Source organism: Eubalaena glacialis, chromosome 3 (assembly GCF_028564815.1).
Source record: "Eubalaena glacialis isolate mEubGla1 chromosome 3, mEubGla1.1.hap2.+ XY, whole genome shotgun sequence".
In the NCBI taxonomy this organism is placed as follows: Eukaryota; Metazoa; Chordata; class Mammalia; order Artiodactyla; family Balaenidae; genus Eubalaena; species Eubalaena glacialis.
This window is the reverse complement of record NC_083718.1, coordinates 25062461-25081408: the sequence shown is the minus strand read 5'-3', so window position 1 is coordinate 25081408 and position 18948 is coordinate 25062461. Positions and strand designations below refer to the sequence as shown.

At 36.3% G+C, this 18948-nt stretch overlaps 1 protein-coding gene across 4 annotated transcripts in view; it reads left to right on the top strand.

Annotated features, from left to right (window-relative positions):
- Positions 1-18948, top strand: part of CDC42BPA (CDC42 binding protein kinase alpha) — a 326370-nt gene that overhangs the window by 249733 nt on the left and 57689 nt on the right. For all 4 annotated transcript variants that reach the window (XM_061187371.1, XM_061187370.1, XM_061187369.1 and 1 more), the window contains 4 exons: positions 1723-1847; positions 14910-15015; positions 15444-15592; positions 17069-17160. In XM_061187371.1, the coding sequence (XP_061043354.1) occupies positions 1723-1847; positions 14910-15015; positions 15444-15592; positions 17069-17160 (472 nt within the window). The remainder of the gene's footprint in view (positions 1-1722; positions 1848-14909; positions 15016-15443; positions 15593-17068; positions 17161-18948) is intronic.

Sequence of the window (18948 nt, the reverse complement as noted above, 5' to 3'; positions counted from 1 at the left end):
GCGTACCGCGACTAAGACCAGACACAGCGAAAACTAAATTAAATAAATAAATAAATAAATAATAAATTTTAAAAGATATATTAAGAAAAAAGGACAGAAGTATATAAAAGAGGATGTTAGACATAGGGGACATGATGAAAAGATCTGACATACAAATATTTGCTTTCCCAGAAGGAGAGGAGAAAGACTGTGGTAGAAGCAATATTTGCAGAGTTAATGGCCCATAATTTTCTAAAACCTATGAGAAATATTTAGCCACAAATTCAGGATGTGCCACAAACCCTAAAGGTGATAAATAGAAATTCAATCCCTTAGGCACATTATAGAAAAATTGCTAAAAACCAACAACAAAAGAAAATCCTAGAAGCAGCCAGAGAAGAAAGACACATTGTATTCAAAGGAGCAAAAGCTAAACTTAAAGCTGTCTTTCCAACAGAAAAAATGGAACCCAGAATAAAAAGGAATGACATCTTTTAAAGTGCTGAAGGAAAATAACTGCCAATCTAGAAAATTATATACAGCAAAAAGTGTCTTTCAAAAATGAAGGCAAAAATTCAGACTGTAGAGAACTCTGCAGGACAAACAACATACTTTCTTCAACAAATAAATTACAAGAAAAATTAAAGTGTTGGAGGGGAACTGCTATGTACTAGATGTTTGTGTCCCTCCAAAATTCAGATGTTGACACCTAGTACTATTTGGAGGTGTAGCCTTTGAAAGATGATTAGGTCATGAAGGTAGAGCCTTCATGAATAGGATTAGTGCTCTTATAAAAGAGACCCCACAGAGCTCCCTCCTCCCACGACCATCTATAAACCAGGAAGTGGGCCCTTGCCAGACACTGAATCTGCTGGTGCCTTGATCTTGGACTTCCCAGCATCCAGAACTGTCAGAAATAAATGTTTCTTGTTTAAGCCACTCAGACTGTGATATTCCACTACAGCAGCCCAAATGGAGTAATCTGGAGCCTATAAGTAAAAAAGACTTAAAAGATAGAGCAACCATTAAGTTAACGTTTACTTGTTGGTATGATTCAATTTAACAGACTGTTAAGTCTTTTGATGTTTTGAGACAACTGGAAATTTGAACAATTACTAGCTATGTGATAATGTAAGGAAACCTGTTAAATTTGTTTAAATATGATAATGATATTGTGGTTATATGTAAAAAGAGAGCCTTATTTTCTAGAGATATACACAGAAATATATATGGATAAAATTATATGATGTCTGGTATTTGCTGCAGAATAATACCGGAGGAAAGGGTAAGAAGACAGGAGTACAAATGAAATAAGATTGACATTGAGGTGATAATTGTTGAAGTTAGTGATGATGGGCTCATGGGAATTCACTTATACTCTTCTGTTCATTTTTGTATATGCTTGAAATTATAAGTTTTTTTTAAAAGAGGATGACATAGAGATATTTTCAGACAAAAAAATGAGAGATGTTGTTACCAACAGAACTGGGGAGTTCTTCAGGCAAATGGAGAATGTTCACAGATGGAACCAATTCAACATGGGGAGTATGGGAAAAGCAAAGGCAGAAGGAGAATTCAGAGTACTTGATGTTTCCAAATTCAGAGACCAGAGGGTGCATAATAATAGGAAATCAGAAAGACAGGCATTTTTGAGTTATCAGATTTAACAAGAGGTATCTGAGCACCTTGAATTCCTGTTCCTAAAAGTCACACGTCTTTAAGTACCTTAAAACTGCCTTTCAGCTTACCACTTTGTATGAGAACTTAAGTACATGCAACCAGCAGTTAGAAGAAGAGGTAAAAGATCTAGCAGACAAGAAGGAATCAGTTGCACACTGGGAAGCTCAAATCACAGAAATAATTCAGTGGTGAGTACTCTCTTAAATCTGTTTTTGTGGGTAATTTTTGGCCATATAGTCAAGTTGGTATGAATTCCAGGAGGAATATTTATTACTGGTCTGTGCTTCTTCTATGTTGTCTGTTATTTTCCTCTTTTCTCTAACTCCATCAAATATTCCATATCAGCTTTTACACAGTTTCATTGGAAGCTGATATTTCTTTCTAAGAAAAGAAAATGTTATTGTCTCCTAAGACAGTTGGTCCTTAAAGAACTGAAGAAACTCATTCACTAGCTATGGATGTTCCTTTCTAAGATCAAAATTGCTGTATTTGTGATTACTTTAAGAAACAGAAAGCCTGGAGAATATTTTACAAGCTGAAGATGTGCTTTCACCTTTTTCATAATTATAACAGACTAATTCACACACGGCATTTTTAAAACATTAAATGGTTACAGTTTAGTTTTATCAACTGTTCTTTAAGCCCCTAGGATTTAATTTGGGATAATTGCCTTAGTAACTTTCATATTAATTAACTCAAATGATTGTTCTGGTATTTGTAAAAATTTGTATATTTTTATAATACTTGAAGAAAGTAGAATCCAACAGGGACTTTATTTTCTAATGCAAATAGCCTAACTTTTTATATTTACTTTTTTAACTTTCTGACTCTTTTTTAACATGTTATTGATGTTTTATTTATATAAACAACTACTGGTTTCTTCAGATATCTATAGACCAATAATTTGGTGAGAATGTTAGTTTATCATGCTCTTATTTTTGTTCTCTAAGCATTTTTTCCTACTTATACTAGCTTAATACCCTCCTTCTTAAATGAAATCATAAGTGAATAAACACTGCCTTTTTAAGTAATCTTACCCAAATGACTCAAGTATTTTGATATTGACTTAACTATAGAGCTCTTATGTTAACTCAGCTTTAGCTTATGAATGTGACTGTTGAGTGCATATCTGAAGGAAAATGCCCAAATTGTGGAAATATGGTTGTGTTCCAAATAGTACAGTTAATGGTTCATTAATATTTAATTGCTATCCTTGTCATAAACTCTACATTTCCGAAGCAAAATCATTTTAATCTTTAGCCGTGCTTATAATATCAAACATTATGACTTTTCATTTGTAACTTCATTATTATGTAATCAAATTTGTAATAAGATGTTAAAGAAAATGACTTCACAGAAGACAAAACTGATTTGGCCAAAGCCTGAGATCCTAGACCACTGATCGTTTCAAGTGATTGCATGATGGGTTCAGATGGAATGGGAAGTGGTTCTAGTAAAGAAGCTTTAAATATGGACTATCTGGAAAGGCTTAGTAGAAAGGATGAAGATGAAAATTTTTGTGTGATACTACAAAGCACTCTTTTTACACATTTCACATTCAAGTGAAATATGCAGAAGAAATCAGGAATACAATGAATTCACTTTGCATTAAAGCTATTATTTAGAAATGGACTAATATATTAGATAATAAATTATTAAATACCTAATAGGCTAAAAGTAAAAGATATACTCACTGTTCTCAGAGTTCTCACGTATTTGAAAGTTATATCTCTGAGATATTCTGTGCAAGCTTATAAAGGTCAGAAGTCTCAGGCTATTCCTGGTTTTTTAATCTGGTATATTAAAAAATGAAGTAATGCCAAAACAAGGTTTTGGAAGCTTGTGATATGCAGTGTTTTAAATGTTTCCATTGGCCAAATTAACAGTTTTAAAATAAAACAAAAACTGCTGTATATAAGACTTCATTTGAATGCATTTCTAATGGCCTTGTTACTCTGCTCCCTCTGCCTTTTCCTATGAAATACCTCTTTCATGTGAAAGAAAACCTTTTAGGTCAAGGAGACCTTGTTGCTCACACTGTATTGGAACAGGGACCTTTCTTCTCACCATTGACTCATCAGAAGACTTCACTCTTTCTCTTTGAAATGGTACTACAAAAAGAGGTTGAAGTAATAGGCTGGTCCATAAGATTCATTTTTTAGATGTATCTCCTCACATATAATGCATTCTTCTGGTATAATAGGAGATAGAAAGGTCTGTAAAGTAGAGTACTTTGCCTTCAAGTACTAGCTTATAGTGTAACATTTAAAAGTTTAAAAACTAATGTGATCAGAGCTGGATATAAGTAACAAGACTTAAACTGTCTTATGTATTGTACAAATACTGATTTTTCTATATGAGTATAGAGGAGAATTACTTCAGACTGGGTGTTAAAGAAAGTTGGGGGTAATTAGTGGAACTATAATGCATTTTCCGAAAACACTGAGTTCAATAAAGGGTGCTACTATTCCTATAAAAGAATAGTAGGAAATAAGACCAATAAAGTTATTGCAGCACAATTAACATGAATACTGGGTAAGAATCAGAACTTCATTTATTTATAAGAAGAAGGAGAAGGCTTTTCTGCAAAGGATTATGGAATTGATTGAGGTGATGCATTAGGAAGGTAACTCTTCATAGTGGTGTTCAGCATGAAATAGAAGGAAATTTGGGGGAAGCTGAACAAATGGAGAAGACATTATGGAAGAAGGATCTATAGGACTTAATTAATTATAAATGAAGGGCAAGAGATGAGGAGGAATTAGTATTTCTGAAACTCTGTGTTGGAGAGATGAAGAAAATGGTGATATCATTGAAGTAAGAAAAGTCAGGAGAAGGAACCAGCTTTGGGGAGGATGATATAATCAATTTTAGTTGTTCTTTTGTTTGTTGGTGAGTCTGAGATCATTCTGAGATATCTGAGTGGAGATTTCCAATATGCTTTAGAAAAGATGACTTAAAGGTTAGGATTAGAAATATAAATTTGGGAATTTAATTTCTAGTAAATAAGGCCATTGAAGTTGTTGGGTTTTATAATAGAAAGAAGGATAATGGTGAGGGTGTTAATAGTAGAAGATAGAGGAAACAGCTGTGTAAGACAACCAGGAAAATGTTTTAATAATCAGGAAAGGGTTTCAATAGTGAAACTTTTATTTTCCTTTGTTTAAATTCATTCACATTATTTGAAACACTCCTCATTCATTAATTTTCATTCCTGTGTAGTAATAGTTTACAGTGATTAAAAAATAGTATGTTGTAGGCATTAGGCTGAAAATTCACATGTTTTCTCATTTAGTTATCACAACAGTCCTATGAGGTAGGTGTTATTATTATTCCCATCTTGTAACTGAGATAACAGAGAGTTAGAGGGGGTAAATACTTATCCAAAGACACACAACTGCTAAACAGTGAGCTAGGATTTGAACCTAGTTCTGTATGACTCAAGAATCAAGTTCTTAATCACTCTACTGTATGTGTCCTGACTCCCAAACTTTTTTTTTAATTTTCATTTTATGTTGCAGTATAGTTGATTAACAATGTTGTGTTAGTCTCAAGTGTACAGCAAAGTGATTCAGTTATACATATATATGTATCTATTCTTTTTCAAATTCTTTTCCCATTTAGGTTATTACAGAATGTTGAGCAGAGTTCCCTGTGCTATACAGTAGGTCCTTGTTGGTTATCTATTTTAATTATAGCAGTGTCCCAAACTCCCAATCTATCCCTCCCCCGACCCTTCTCCCGTGGTAACCATAAGTTCGCTAAGTCTGTGCTGACTCCCACACTTTTTAAGGACCATGTCTTATATGTCTTCTTCAGTCTTCCTACTATGCCTACATAATAATCAGTATTTAGTAAATATTTCTTGATTATTTTGACTTAGCCAAAGAAAAGATGAGAGACTTGCCTCTAAAACTGTTTTTTTTTTTAAACGTCTTTATTGGAGTATAATTGCTTTACAATGGTGTGTTAGTTTCTGCTTTATAACAAAGTGAATCAGTTATACATTTACATATGTCCCCATATCTCTTCCCTCTTGCGTCTCCCTCCCTTCCACCCTCCCTATCCCACCCCTCTAGATGGACACAAAGCACCGAGCTGATCTCCCTGTGCTATGCGGCTGCTTCCCACTAGCTATCTATTTAACGTTTGGTAGTGTATATATGTCCATGCCACTCTCTAACTTTCTCCCAGCTTACCCTTCCCCCTCCCGTATCCTCAACTCCATTCTCTAGTAGGTCTGTGCCCTTATTCCCATCTTGCCCCTAGGTTCTTCATGACCTTTTTTTTTTTTTTTTACATTCCATATATATGTGTTAGCATACGGTATTTGTTTTTCTCTGTCTGACTTACTTCACTCCATATGACAGACTCTAGGTCCATCCACCTCACTACAAATAACTCAATTTCGTTTCTTTTTATGGCTGAGTAATATTCCATTGTATATATGTGCCACATCTTCTTTATCCATTCATCTGTTGATGGACACTTAGGTTGCTTCCATGTCCTGGCTATTGTAAATAGAGCTGCGATGAACATTTTGGTACATGGCTCTTTTTTTTTTTAATTTTTTTTTTTTAATTTTATTTATTTATTTATTTATTTATTTATGGCTGTGTTGGGTCTTCGTTTCTGTGCCAGGGCTTTCTCTAGTTGTGGCAAGCGGGGGCCACTCCTCATCGTGGTGCGCGGGCCTCTCACTATCGCGGCCTCTCCTGTTGCGGAGCACAGGCTCCAGACGCGCAGGCTCAGCACATGGCTCTTTTTGAATTATGGTTTTCTCAGGGTATATGCCCAGTAGTGGGATTGCTGGGTCGTATGGTAGTTCTATTTTTAGTTTTATAAGGAACCTCCATACTGTTCTCCATAGTGGCTGTATCAATTTACATTCCCACCAACAGTGCAAGAGGGTTCCCTTTTCTCCACACCCTCTCCAGCATTTATTGTTTGTAGATTTTTTGATGATGGCCATTCTGACCGGTGTGAGATGATATCGCATTGTAGTTTTGAGTTGCATTTCTCTAATGATTAATGATGTTGAGCATTCTTTCATGTGTTTGTTGGCAATCTGTGTAGTTTCTTTGGAGAAACGTCTATTTAAGTCTTCTGCCCATTTTTGGATTGGGTGGTTTTCTTGATATTGAGCTGCATGAGCTGCTTGTAAATTTTGGAGATTAATCCTTTGTCAGTTGCTTCATTTGCAAATATTTTCTTCCATTCTGAGGGTTGTCTTTTTGTCTTGTTTATGGTTTCCTTTGCTGTGCAAAAGCTTTTAAGTTTCATTAGGTCCCATTTGTTTATTTTTGTTTTTATTTCCATTTCTCTAGGAGCTGGGTCCAAAAGGATCTTGCTGTGATTTATGGCATAGAGTGTTCTGCCTATGTTTTCCTCTAAGAGTTTGATAGTGTCTGGCCTTACATTTAGGTCTTTAATCCATTTTGAGTGTATTTTTATGTATGGTGTTAGGGAGTGTTCTAATTTCATTCTTTTACATGTAGCTGTCCAGTTTTCCCAGCACCACTTACTGAAGAGGCTGTCTTTTCTCCACTGTATATTCTTGCCTCCTTTATCAAAGATAAGGTGACCATATGTGTGTGGGTTTATCTCTGGGCTTTCTATCCTGTTCCATTGATCTATATTTCTGTTTTTGTGCCAGTACCACACTGTCTTGATTACTGTAGCTTTGTAATATAGTCTGGAGTCAGGGCGCCTGATTCCTCCAGCTCCGTTTTTCTTTCTCAAGATTGCTTTGGCTATTCGGGGTCTTTTGTGTCTCCATACAAATTGTGAAATTTTTTGTTCTAGTTCTGTGAAAAATGCCAGTGGTAGTTTGATAGGGATTGCATTGGATCTGTAGATTGCTTTGGGTAGTATAGTCATTTTCACAATGTTGATTCTTCCAATCCAAGAACATGGTATATCTCTCCATCTATTTGTATCATCTTTAATTTCTTTCATCAGTGTCTTATAATTTTCTGCATACAGGTCTTTTGTCTCCTTAGGTAGGTTTATTCCTAGGTATTTTATTCTTTTTGTTGCAATCGTAAATGGGAGTGTTTCCTTAATTTCTCTTTCAGATTTTTCATCATCTGTGCATTAATTTTGTATCCTGCTACTTTACCAAATTCATTGATTAGCTCTAGTAGTTTTCTGGTAGCATCTTTAGGATTCTCAATGTATAGTATCATGTCATCTGCAAACAGTGGCAGCTTTACTTGTTTTCCGATTTGGATTCCTTTTATTTCTTTTTCTTCTCTGATTGCTGTGGCTAAAACTTCCAAAACTATGTTGAATAATAGTGGTGAGAGTGGGCAACCTTGTCTTGTTCCTGATCTTAGAGGAAATGGTTTCAGTTTTTCACCATTGAGGATGATGTTGGCTGTGGGTTTGTCATATATGGCCTTTATTATGTTGAGGAAAGTTCCCTCTATGCCTACTTTCTGGAGGGTTTTTATCATAAATGTTTGTTGAATTTTGTCGAAAGCTTTCTCTGCATCTATTGAGATGATCATATTGTTTTTCTCCTTCAGTTTGTTAATATGGTGTAGCACATTGATTGATTTGCGTATATTGAAGAATCCTTGCATTCCTGGGATAAACCCCACTTGATCATGGTGTATGATCCTTTTAATGTGCTGTTGGATTCTGTTTGCTAGTATTTTGTTGAGGATTTTTGCATCTATGTTCATCAGTGATATTGGCCTGTAGTTTTCTTTCTTTGTGACATCTTTGTCTGGTTTTGGTATCAGGGTGATGGTGGCCTCGTAGAATGAGTTTGGGAGTGTTCCTCCCTCTGCTATATTTTGGAAGAGTTTGAGAAGGATCAGTGTTAGCTCTTCTCTAAATGTTTGGTAGAACTCGCCTGTGAAGCCATCTGGTCCTGGGCTTTTGTTCGTTGGAAGGTTTTTAATCACAGTTTCAATTTCAGTGCTTGTGATTAGTCTGTTTATATTTTCTATTTCTTCCTGGTTCAGTCTCCGAAGGTTGTGCATTTCTAAGAATGTGTCCATTTCTTCCAGGTTCTCCATTTTATTGACATATAGTCACTTGTAGTAATCTCTCATGATCCTTTGTATTTCTGCAGTGTCAGTTGTTACTTCTCCTTTTTCATTTCTAATTCTATTCATTTGAGTCTTCTCCCTTTTTTTCTTGATGAGTCTGGCTGATGGTTTATCAATTTTGTTTATCTGATCGAAGAACCAGCTTTTAGTTTTATTGATCTTTGCTATTGTTTCCTTCATTTCTTTTTCATTTATTTCTGATCTGATCTTTATGATTTCTTTCCTTCTGCTAACTTTGGGGGTTTTTTTGTTCTTCTTTCTCTAATTGCTTTAGGTGTAAGGTTAGGATATTTGTTTGAGGTGTTTCTTGTTTCTTAAGGTAGGATTGTATTTCTATAAACTTCCCTCTTAGAACTGCTTTTGCTGCATCCCATAGGTTTTGTGTCATTGTGTTTTCATTGTCATTTGTTTTTAGGTATTTTTTGATTTCCTCTTTGATTTCTTCAGTGATCTCTTGGTTAATAAGTAGTGTATTGTTTAGCCTCCATGTGTTTGTATTTTTTACAGATTTTTTTTCCTGTAATTGATATCTAGTCTCATAGCGTTGTGGTTGGAAAAGATACTTGATATGATTTCAATTTTCTTAAATTTACCAAGGCTTGGTTTGTGACCCAAGATATGATCTATCCTGGAGAATGTTCCATGAGCACTTGAGAAGAATGTGTATTCTGTTGGTTTTGGATGGAATGTCCTATAAATATCAATTAAGTCCATCTTGTTTAATGTATCATTTAAAGCTTGTGTTTCCTTATTTATTTTCATTTTGGATGATCTGTCCATTGGTGAAAGTGGGGTGTTAAAGTCCCCTACTATGCTTGTGTTACTGTCGAGTTCCCCTTTTATGGCTGTTAGTATTTGCATTATGTATTGAGGTGCTGCTATGTTGGGTGCATAAATATTTACAATTGTTATATCTTCTTCTTGGATTGATCCCTCGATCATTATGTAGTGTCCTTCTTTGTCTCTTGTAATAGTCTTTGTTTTAAAGTCTATTTTGTCTGATGTGAGAATTGCTACTCCAGCTTTCTTTTGATTTCCATTTGCATGGAATATCTTTTTCCATCCCTTCACTTTCAGTCTGTATGTGTCCCTAGGTCTGAAGTGGGTCTCTTGTAGACAGCATATATACGGGTCTTGTTTTTGTATCCATTCAGCCAGTCTGTGTCTTTTGGTTGGAGCATTTAATCCATTTACATTTAAGGTAATTATTGATATGTATGTTCCTATTACCATTTTCCTAATTGTTATGGGTTTGTTTTTGTAGGTCTTTTCCTTCTCTTCTGTTTCCTGCCTAGAGAAGTTCCTTTAGCATTTGCTGGAAAGCTGGTTTGGTGGTGCTGAATTCTCTTAGCTTTTGCTTGTCTGTAAAGCTTTTAATTTCTCTGTCAAATCTGAATGAGATCCTTGCTGCGTAGAGTAATCTGGGTTGTAGGTTTTTCTCCTTCATCACTTTAAATATGTCCTGCCACTCCCTTATGGCTTGCAGAGTTTCTGCTGAAAGATCAGCTGTTAACCTTATGGGGATTCCCTTGTGTGTTATTTGTTGTTTTTCCCTTGCTGCTTTTAATATTTTTTCTGTGTATTTAATTTTTGATAGTTTGATTAATATGTGTCTTGGAGTGTTTCTCCTTGCATTTACCCTGTATGGGACTCTCTGTGCTTTCTGGACTTGATTAACTATTTCCTTTCCCATATTAGGGACGTTTTCAACTATAATCTCTTCAAATATTTTCTCAGTCCCTTTTTTTTTCTCTTCTTCTTCTGTGACCCCTATAATTCGAATGTTGGTGCGTTTAATGTTGTCCCAGAGGTCTCTGAGACTGTCCTCAGTTCTTTTCATTCTTTTTTCTTTATTCTGCTCTGCAGTAGTTATTTCCACTATTTTATCTTCCAGGTCACTTATCCGTTCTTCTGCCTCAGTTATTCTGCTATTGATCCCTTGTAGAGAATTTTTAATTTCATTTATTGTGTTGTTCATCACTGTTTTTTTGTTCTTTAGTTCTTCTAGGTCCTTGTTAAACGTTTCTTGTATTTTCTTCATTCTATTTCCAAGATTTTGGATCATCTTTACTATCATTATTCTGAATTCTTTTTCAGGTAGACTGCCTATTTCCTCTTCATTTGTTAGGTCTGGTGGGTTTTTGCCTTGCTCCTTCATCTGCTGTGTGTTTCTCTGTCTTTTCATTTTGCTTAGCTTACTGTGTTTGGGGTCTCCTTTTTGCAGGCTGCAGGTTCGTAGTTCCCCTTGTTTTTGGTGTCTGTCTCCAGTGGCTAAGGTTGGTTCAGTGGGTTGTGTAGGCTTCCTGGTGGAGGGGACTAGTGCTTGTGTTCTGGTGGATGAGGCTGGATCTTGTGTTTCTGGTGGGCAGGTCCACATCTGGTGGTGTGTTTTGGGGTGTCTGTGGCCTTATTATGATTTTAGGCAGCCTCTCTGCTAATGGATGGGGTTGTGTTCCTGTCTTGCTAGTTGTTTGGCATGGGGTGTCCAGCACTGTAGCTTGCTGGTCGTTGAGTAGAGCTGGGTCTTGGCGTTGAGATGGGGATCTCTGGGAGATTTTCGCCATTTGATATTACGTGGAGCAGGGAGGTCTCTTGTGGACCAATGTCCTGAACTTGGCTCTCCCACCTCAGAGGCACAGCCCTGATGCCTGGCTGGAGCACCAAGAGCCTGTCTTCCACATGGCTCAGAGTAAAAGGGAGAAAAGAAAGAAAGAAAGAAGAAGATAAAATAAAATAAAATAGAGTAAAATAAAATAAAATAAAGTTATTAAAATAAAAAATAAAAATAATTATTAAAAAAAATTTTTTAAGGTAGTAAAAAAAAGAAAGAAAGAAGAGAGCAACCAAACCAAAAAGCAAATCCACCAATGATAACAAGTGCTAAACACTATGCTAAAAAAAAAAAAAAAAAAAAAAACGACAGACAGAACCCTAGGACAAATGATAAAAGCAAAGCTATACAGAAAAAATCACACACAGAAGCATACACATATACATTCACAAAAAGAGAAAAAGGGAAAAAATATATATATATCGTTGCTCCCAAAGTCCACCTCTTCAATATGGGATGATTCGTTGTCTATTCAGGTATTCCACAGATGCAGGGTACATCAAGTTGATTGTGGAGATTTAATCCGCTGCTCCTGAGGCTGCTGGGAGAGATTTCCCTTTCTCTTCTTTGTTCGCACAGCTCCTGGGGTTCAGCTTTGGATTGGACCCGCCTCTGCGTGTAGGTCGCCTGAGGGCATCTGTTCTTCGCTCAGACAGGACGGGGTTAAAGGAGCAGCTGATGCGGGGGATCTGCCTCACTCAGGCCAGGGGGAGGGAGGGGTACGGATGCGGGGTGAGCCTGCGCGGCAGAGGCCGGCATGACGTTGCACCAACCTGAGGCGCGCCGTGCGTTTTCCCGGGGAAGTTGTCCCTGGATCACGGGACTCTGGCAGTGGTGGGCTGCACAGGGTTCCGGGAGGAGAGGTGTGGATAGTGACCTGTGCTTGCACACAGGCTTCTTGGTGGCTGCAGAAGCAGCCTTAGCGTCTCATGCCTGTCTCTGGGGTCCGTGCTGACAGCCGTGGCTCACGCCCGTCTCTGGAGCTCATTTAAGCAGCGCTCTTAATCCCCTCTCCTCACGCACCAGGAAACAAAGAGGCAAGAAAAAGTCTCTTGCCTGTTTGGCAGCTCCCGACCTTTTCCCGGACTCCCTCCCAGCTAGCCATGGCGCACTAGCCCCTTCAGGCTGTGTTCACGCAGCCGACCCCAGTCCCCTCCCTGGGATCCGACCTCTGAAGCCCGAGCCTCAGCTGCCAGCCACCGCACGTCCCAGCGGGTGAGCAGACAAGCCTCTCGGGCTGGTGAGTGCTGGTCGGCACCGATCCTCTGTGCGGGAATCTCTCCGCTTTGCCCTCCGCACCCCTGTGGCTGCGCTCTCCTCCGCAGCGCCGAAGCTTCCCCCCTCTGCCACCCGCAGTCTCCGCCCGCGAAGTGGCTTCCTAGTGTGTGGAAACCTTTCCTCCTTCACAGCTCCCTCCCACTGGTGCAGGTCCCGTCCCTATTCTTTTGTCTCTGTTTTTTCATTTTTCTTTTGCCCTACCCAGGTACGTGGGGAGTTTCTTGCCTTTTGGGAGGTCTGAGGTCTTCTGCTAGCGTTCTGTAGGAGTTGTTTCACGTGTAGATGTATTTCTGATATATCTGTGGGGAGGAAGGTGATCTCCACGTCTTACTCTTCCGCCATCTTGAAGCTCCTCCTAAAACTGTTTAAAAAAAAAAAAAGTTAAGAGAATGAGTAGTGTAAGCTTAACCAGATGGCCTAGAAGGAAGGGGCAAGAGATGGTGTTGGGGCTGGGGAAAGTGCAATGTTTTTAAGATTTAGGTTGGAAGTAGACAATGATTATGAAAAGGAATTGTTGTGGAAGACCTAGGGCCTAGTGGAACTTAAATGGCATGAGCGTGTAGTTGACCGAGTCTTTTTTTTCTTTTTTCATCACCCTTCCCATCAATAATTTTTTGTAGCCAAGAAAATAGACATAGGTTTAATCAAAAGTTGAGAATTAGTGGAAGACCGCAGTGGTAAGGGAATGTGAATGTATTCAAGATGTAAATAAAAACCAAAGTTAGAAGGTATTGTTTTTTATATAATATTTCAAACAACATTATAGCAATTTACGTGAAGTTATTTGATTTCCAAAGTGAATAAAACACACTGGATTTCATAGGTTCCTGGAAATGTGCATAAGCCAAGATCTCTGAGCTATGATAGATACTAAACCAGCACTGGCTGAGGCCTATTAGCCTGGTTAAATGGTAGTATAGTTTTCTTAATTGCTACTCTGTGAGTGTCTTTAGAGGAAAATAAAAAATGTCTTTGGAGGAAAAACAATCTTCCCCCATCTATATTTATTCTTTATGTTATAGATTAGGTGATTAAATTAAAAGATTGTGGTCACTTGTGGTGTCCAAAGTTAAAGAATTTTAGAAGCAAACAGCATCCCAGTACACAAACTTTCTTAATATTTTCTTAAGCCACTTTAAAAGGCTATAAACATATATACATGTATGTAGAGCCTACAAATATGTAACTATCACTAGAGTGGGCAACTTCTTAACAGTGATTTTATTTGCTCCTTTATTCTTTTAATTGTCCTCCAAAGCACTTTCCCATCTGAGAGAAGAAGGGATCAAACCCCTTTTAAAGGGCCTCTTTAAGATGTAGATATGGAGTGATATGTAGGTAGACAGATGAATTTAACTCCTCAGGAGTTTAAGTTGTAACAGATGCTGAATCAAGCCTCAAGATTTAAACTTGTCTGCTGTATGCATCACAGATACATATTGATTTACCTGAAATATACTTTCCTCATGGCTATTCAATGACCTGAATTTTATTGAATATAATTTGAAAACATTTCTCTCTAAAATCATATAATTACATCAGCAAGATAGCCTTAAAATAGTAAATAGAAACTGAGTTTCGGGAATTCCCTGGCTGTCCAGTGTTTAGGACTCCACGCTTCCACTGCTTCCACTGCTGGGGGCCCTGGTTTGATCCCTGGTCCGGGAACTAAGATCCCACGTGCCTTGGGGCGCTGCCGGGGCAGGGCGGGGGGGGGGGGTGTAGAAACTGAGTTTCATTAGACTTTAATCTTTTCTCTTTGTTATATCATTGACCATTTTAGAAAACAAAAGAGCTTTATTACAACACAGAATTTTTTTTTTTTTACAGAATATTATACTTTAAACTTTCTAAATTTAGTGTACTTCAGTTTTAAGAAGGGTGTGTTGTGTTTTCATAAGATAAAAAATGGAATCTAATTAATAAGAAATCTTAATATTCTTTAGAAGTCACGTGAGTGTATGTGTGTGTGTGTGTATGTTTAATGTTAGATTAAAAGAGTATTAATTCCGTGGCTCAAGGGTGAAGTTTTACTGATTTATCAGATATGTATAATTTGGACCTTCCTAAACGTGACCACCTTTATCTGTAAATAACTGAACAGTTCAGTAAACCATTTCCCACTTGTTGACAGATAGTAGTACTGTGGTAGACCTTTAAAAGAAGATATTAAGACCATCTTTAAATTTCTGTCACTTTTCACTTATTTCTTTATGATGCTTTAAAATCATATATATCTCACTGAAGTTTTCTGTTTTACTTTGGTACTTGATCTCTGTCTTTATTTGCATATATTCTAGGGTCAGTGATGAAAAGGATGCACGAGGATATCTTCAGGCCTTAGCTTCTAAAATGACTGAAGAATTGGAAGCTTTAAGAAACTCCAGCTTGGGTACCCGAGCAACAGTAAGCTCTGCCATTTAGCAAGCAGGCTTATTATATTAGTCGGTGGGAAGGCTCAGAAAACACTGTAATAAATCTGAGTACTTACATCAGTTTGTCTAGGCTTTGCCTACTGTAAAGATTTTCATGAGAAATCATTCAGTGTTTTTCCAGTTTAGGAAATTATAATACATAGCTGCTTAACTATAATTTGTGTGGCTAGCCATTAATGGTAATAACCATAAAAAATAAATGCATTTGTAATGCGAGTCTACAGTTATTTCTGAATTTAATGAAAAATAATATATTTTCACAAGTAATAGTTCTCTTTAATTCTTTAATTAGGGAAAGATAGTTCTTTTAAGTAGTTTCCAAATTCACTTATATTACTAAACTTAAATGTTAAAAATAAAATCGAATGGAGCTAAAAACGCAGTCATATTATTTCATAGGATATGCCCTGGAAAATGCGTCGTTTTGCAAAACTGGATATGTCAGCTAGACTGGAGTTGCAGTCAGCTCTGGATGCAGAAATAAGAGCTAAGCAGGCCATCCAAGAAGAGCTGAATAAAGTTAAAGCGTCTAACATCATAACAGAATGGTAAGACTGAATAATATAGTCCCACTAGAGTGATTTCTAATTTGGTCCAAAAGTATCTGGAGAGAAGTTACATGTTTAGTCCTACCTATCCCTTTTTTTTTTTAAGTGATGACCAGAAAAAAGCTATGAATATTTGAAAATGAATTGATGATTTTAGGCCTTGTGTGCAGTGATGCAATTTTAATACAGCTTTGTTTCTATCTGACATGTCCTTAAAGTGGAATTAATAGTACTAATTAATATTCTGATATTTACTTTTCCCCTTATTTGTAAAATTCATTCTCAAATTTTATTCTATTAAATCCAAAATAATCTTTTGTTCAAGAATATCACATTAGTCTAAAATTGCAGCATAGAGTCAGAACAAAATATAGTCATCTGAAAATTCTGGCCTCTACCATAGATTTTTTTACACATGAAGTTTCAAGTGATGGTAAATTTCATAAAGGTAGAATATACTTAAATTACCCTTTCTTTCATGTTATGTATTAAAAAAAGTGTATCGCCCACAGGTCCAGGACAGTTAGCTAATGAACACATTCCCTCCATTCTTATCACAACAGTAGAATAAATCATACTCGGAATAAATAAATGATAAAAGGAAACTCGTAATTGGATTGGTTCAAGAATAGGTCATAGAGGAATAAGGTGATATAGAGGAACAGTAGAAAGTTCATGTTACAACTCAAAATATAAATAGAAAAATCCATTTGGTGCTCAGAATACCAAATGTTGCAAAGGCGTTCAGTCATGAAAAGAAATATACTCCCATAAATTCGGTTTTTAATGGTATGAAGCACCCCAGTTGAATTATAAATTCTTGCTATGAATTATCCAATCATAAATTAAGTATGCTTTACTGAAATGTGCTAGTGTAACATTGAAAATGGAAAAAAACTGTTTTTGGAGAATATGAATTGATCCCAACATAAAGAACTGCTAAATGTCATTCTCTGTATTGTAATTTGGAATAAGTGTGATCTTTCTGCTTATGCTTAGGACATATAAATTTACATATTTGTTCATAAATCAGGAATGTGAGTCAAACTGAAAATTATAAATTTATTCACTTTCATGGTTCTCTATGAAAGAAGTCTAACAGAATTCTAAAATTAACCTTTGATTTTATGACATTTTTTAATTTAATAATGTAGCTCAGAGCCAGCGGCTTTTCTATAAAAGGAAAGATAATAAATACTTTAGGGCTTGAAAGCCATATAGTTTCTGTCTGCTCAACTCTGCTGTTGAGTACAAAAGCAGCCACAGACAGCATATAAATGAATGAGCCTGACTGTGTTCCAGTAAATCTTTATTTACGCAAGAGTAGATGACAGGCTAGATTTGTCCTTCCTGCAGTAGTTTTCAGTTCCCTACATTATCATGACTGACATTTAAACCAATTAAGTTCAACTACATACGTGATGGCTCACTAACCAACAATATAAATAATGACATTTTTCCTTTTTTTCCCTTAAGTAAACTAAAAGATTCAGAGAAGAAGAACTTGGAACTACTATCAGAAATTGAACAACTGATAAAGGACACTGAAGAGCTTAGATCTGAAAAGGGTATGGGAATGTGTTTTGCATCAACCAGGACTTAATGTTCTGTTATGAATACATTTTATTATACAAGAATCAGCCTATTGTGTAGGCAGGAGAATTGTTCACATACACAATTCTGGCACTCATTTATAGATGTATGTGTATATGGCGCGCACACACACACACACATATTTGGTAGACAAGTCTCCTGAGTCATTTTGTTTTACTTGATACGCGTTGTTTAAAGATTTCTTAACAGAAAACTCATTTTGCCATAAATTTGACTGTTTTTTCAGGACCATGGACTATATCATGAACAATATTTTTGTGATTGGAAAAACTTGTTTTTATCATATACTTTATACTATTCTCACATGTTATAGGGGATTCACTTTCAGGGTAGTTGACGAAATAATGTATGAAATAACTAAAGATTAACCTAATCTAGTATTAGAAAGGCAATTCAATGACAAAGAATTATTTGGGCATTTCGGTATCTTCTTCCATGTTTGATACTCAAATTGCTTGCCCTGTGGGATTTTCCAGGATTTATTCCCATTTTCTTGAAAACATTACTTGAGCATTTTTTCATTAATGTAAAAAGTAACTCGGAGTGCTTGGTAGCTTTATTACATGAACTTCAACGTTCTTTCCATAACATGGGCATTAAGAATGTGAAGACTTAATTTTTTAAAATTCAGAATGTTATTATCTTAATGAAAGGATCTCTTATATATAGCTGTTAGAAATTCATTTTCCTGACAGTATTCCTGACTGAATACTGAACTAGTTAATTGTCTCTGTGTTGTACTTATGTGCTGCCTTATCATTTCCCAGTCCTATGACACACAGTGACGTAAAGCTGGTTGGGTCTCCGCATCTGCTTTTAAAATTGTGGAGGAAAGAGGGTAATCGCACAAAGGAGTTAACATGAAAAAGCCATTAAAAGTAGTAGATGTTCAATAAATTTTTGTTGATTGAATTTCCTAGTGAACAAGAAGGAAGGAAGGAACCCAGAAAAAGTGAATTAGGAACTCAGATTAGGAGTACAAAGCATCATGCTAAAATGAGAATCAAGCTTAATTTTCACGTATGAAGAGTGGAAGGAGCTGCATTATTTAGTGAGCAGAGGAAAAAGAATATATAAGACATGGAGGACCTGTGGTCCTAAAGGCAATTTATATAGAAAAGAGACCAGTGAAGAGTATGACTTACTATAACACACCAGTTGACATTGATTGCATCATTTTAAAGTAGATCTAAACTTGCGAAAGAAGAAATCGTTTCTCACATTGCAGGCTAACCTATGGGTATGGCTTTTTATTTGGATTGTGAACGTTGCAGAATAATAAAATTTCACTATATGTTGTAAGATAATAGTCTACTTAAATAATACAATGTAATGTTTATATAATGAGGACAAGGATTTTGTTTTTCTGCTTTATTTACTATTATATATCCAGTATCTAAACAGGGTTTGGCAAATAAAAGGCTTTCAATAAATATTCATTGATGGAATGAATTTCTGAACATACTGCCTTATCTGGCAACTATGGTATACTATTAGAGAGTAATTCAAAAAGCACATAATTTGTTATCAGTTGATATCAGTTCCTTAAAAGATATGGAGATCAAAAATGTGTTTTGGTTGTTTCTCCTTTTCCTCCCTAGTATTTATCATTATGTGTATTTTAAGAATTAATTTGGAAATCATGTATTTAAAGTTAATGCCATAGCCAAGAGGTATGCGTGAAATTTTTTTAATTTGTCTGAGAAAAGCTAGGGTTTGGAGTCCTCATTCTCCAACCCTAG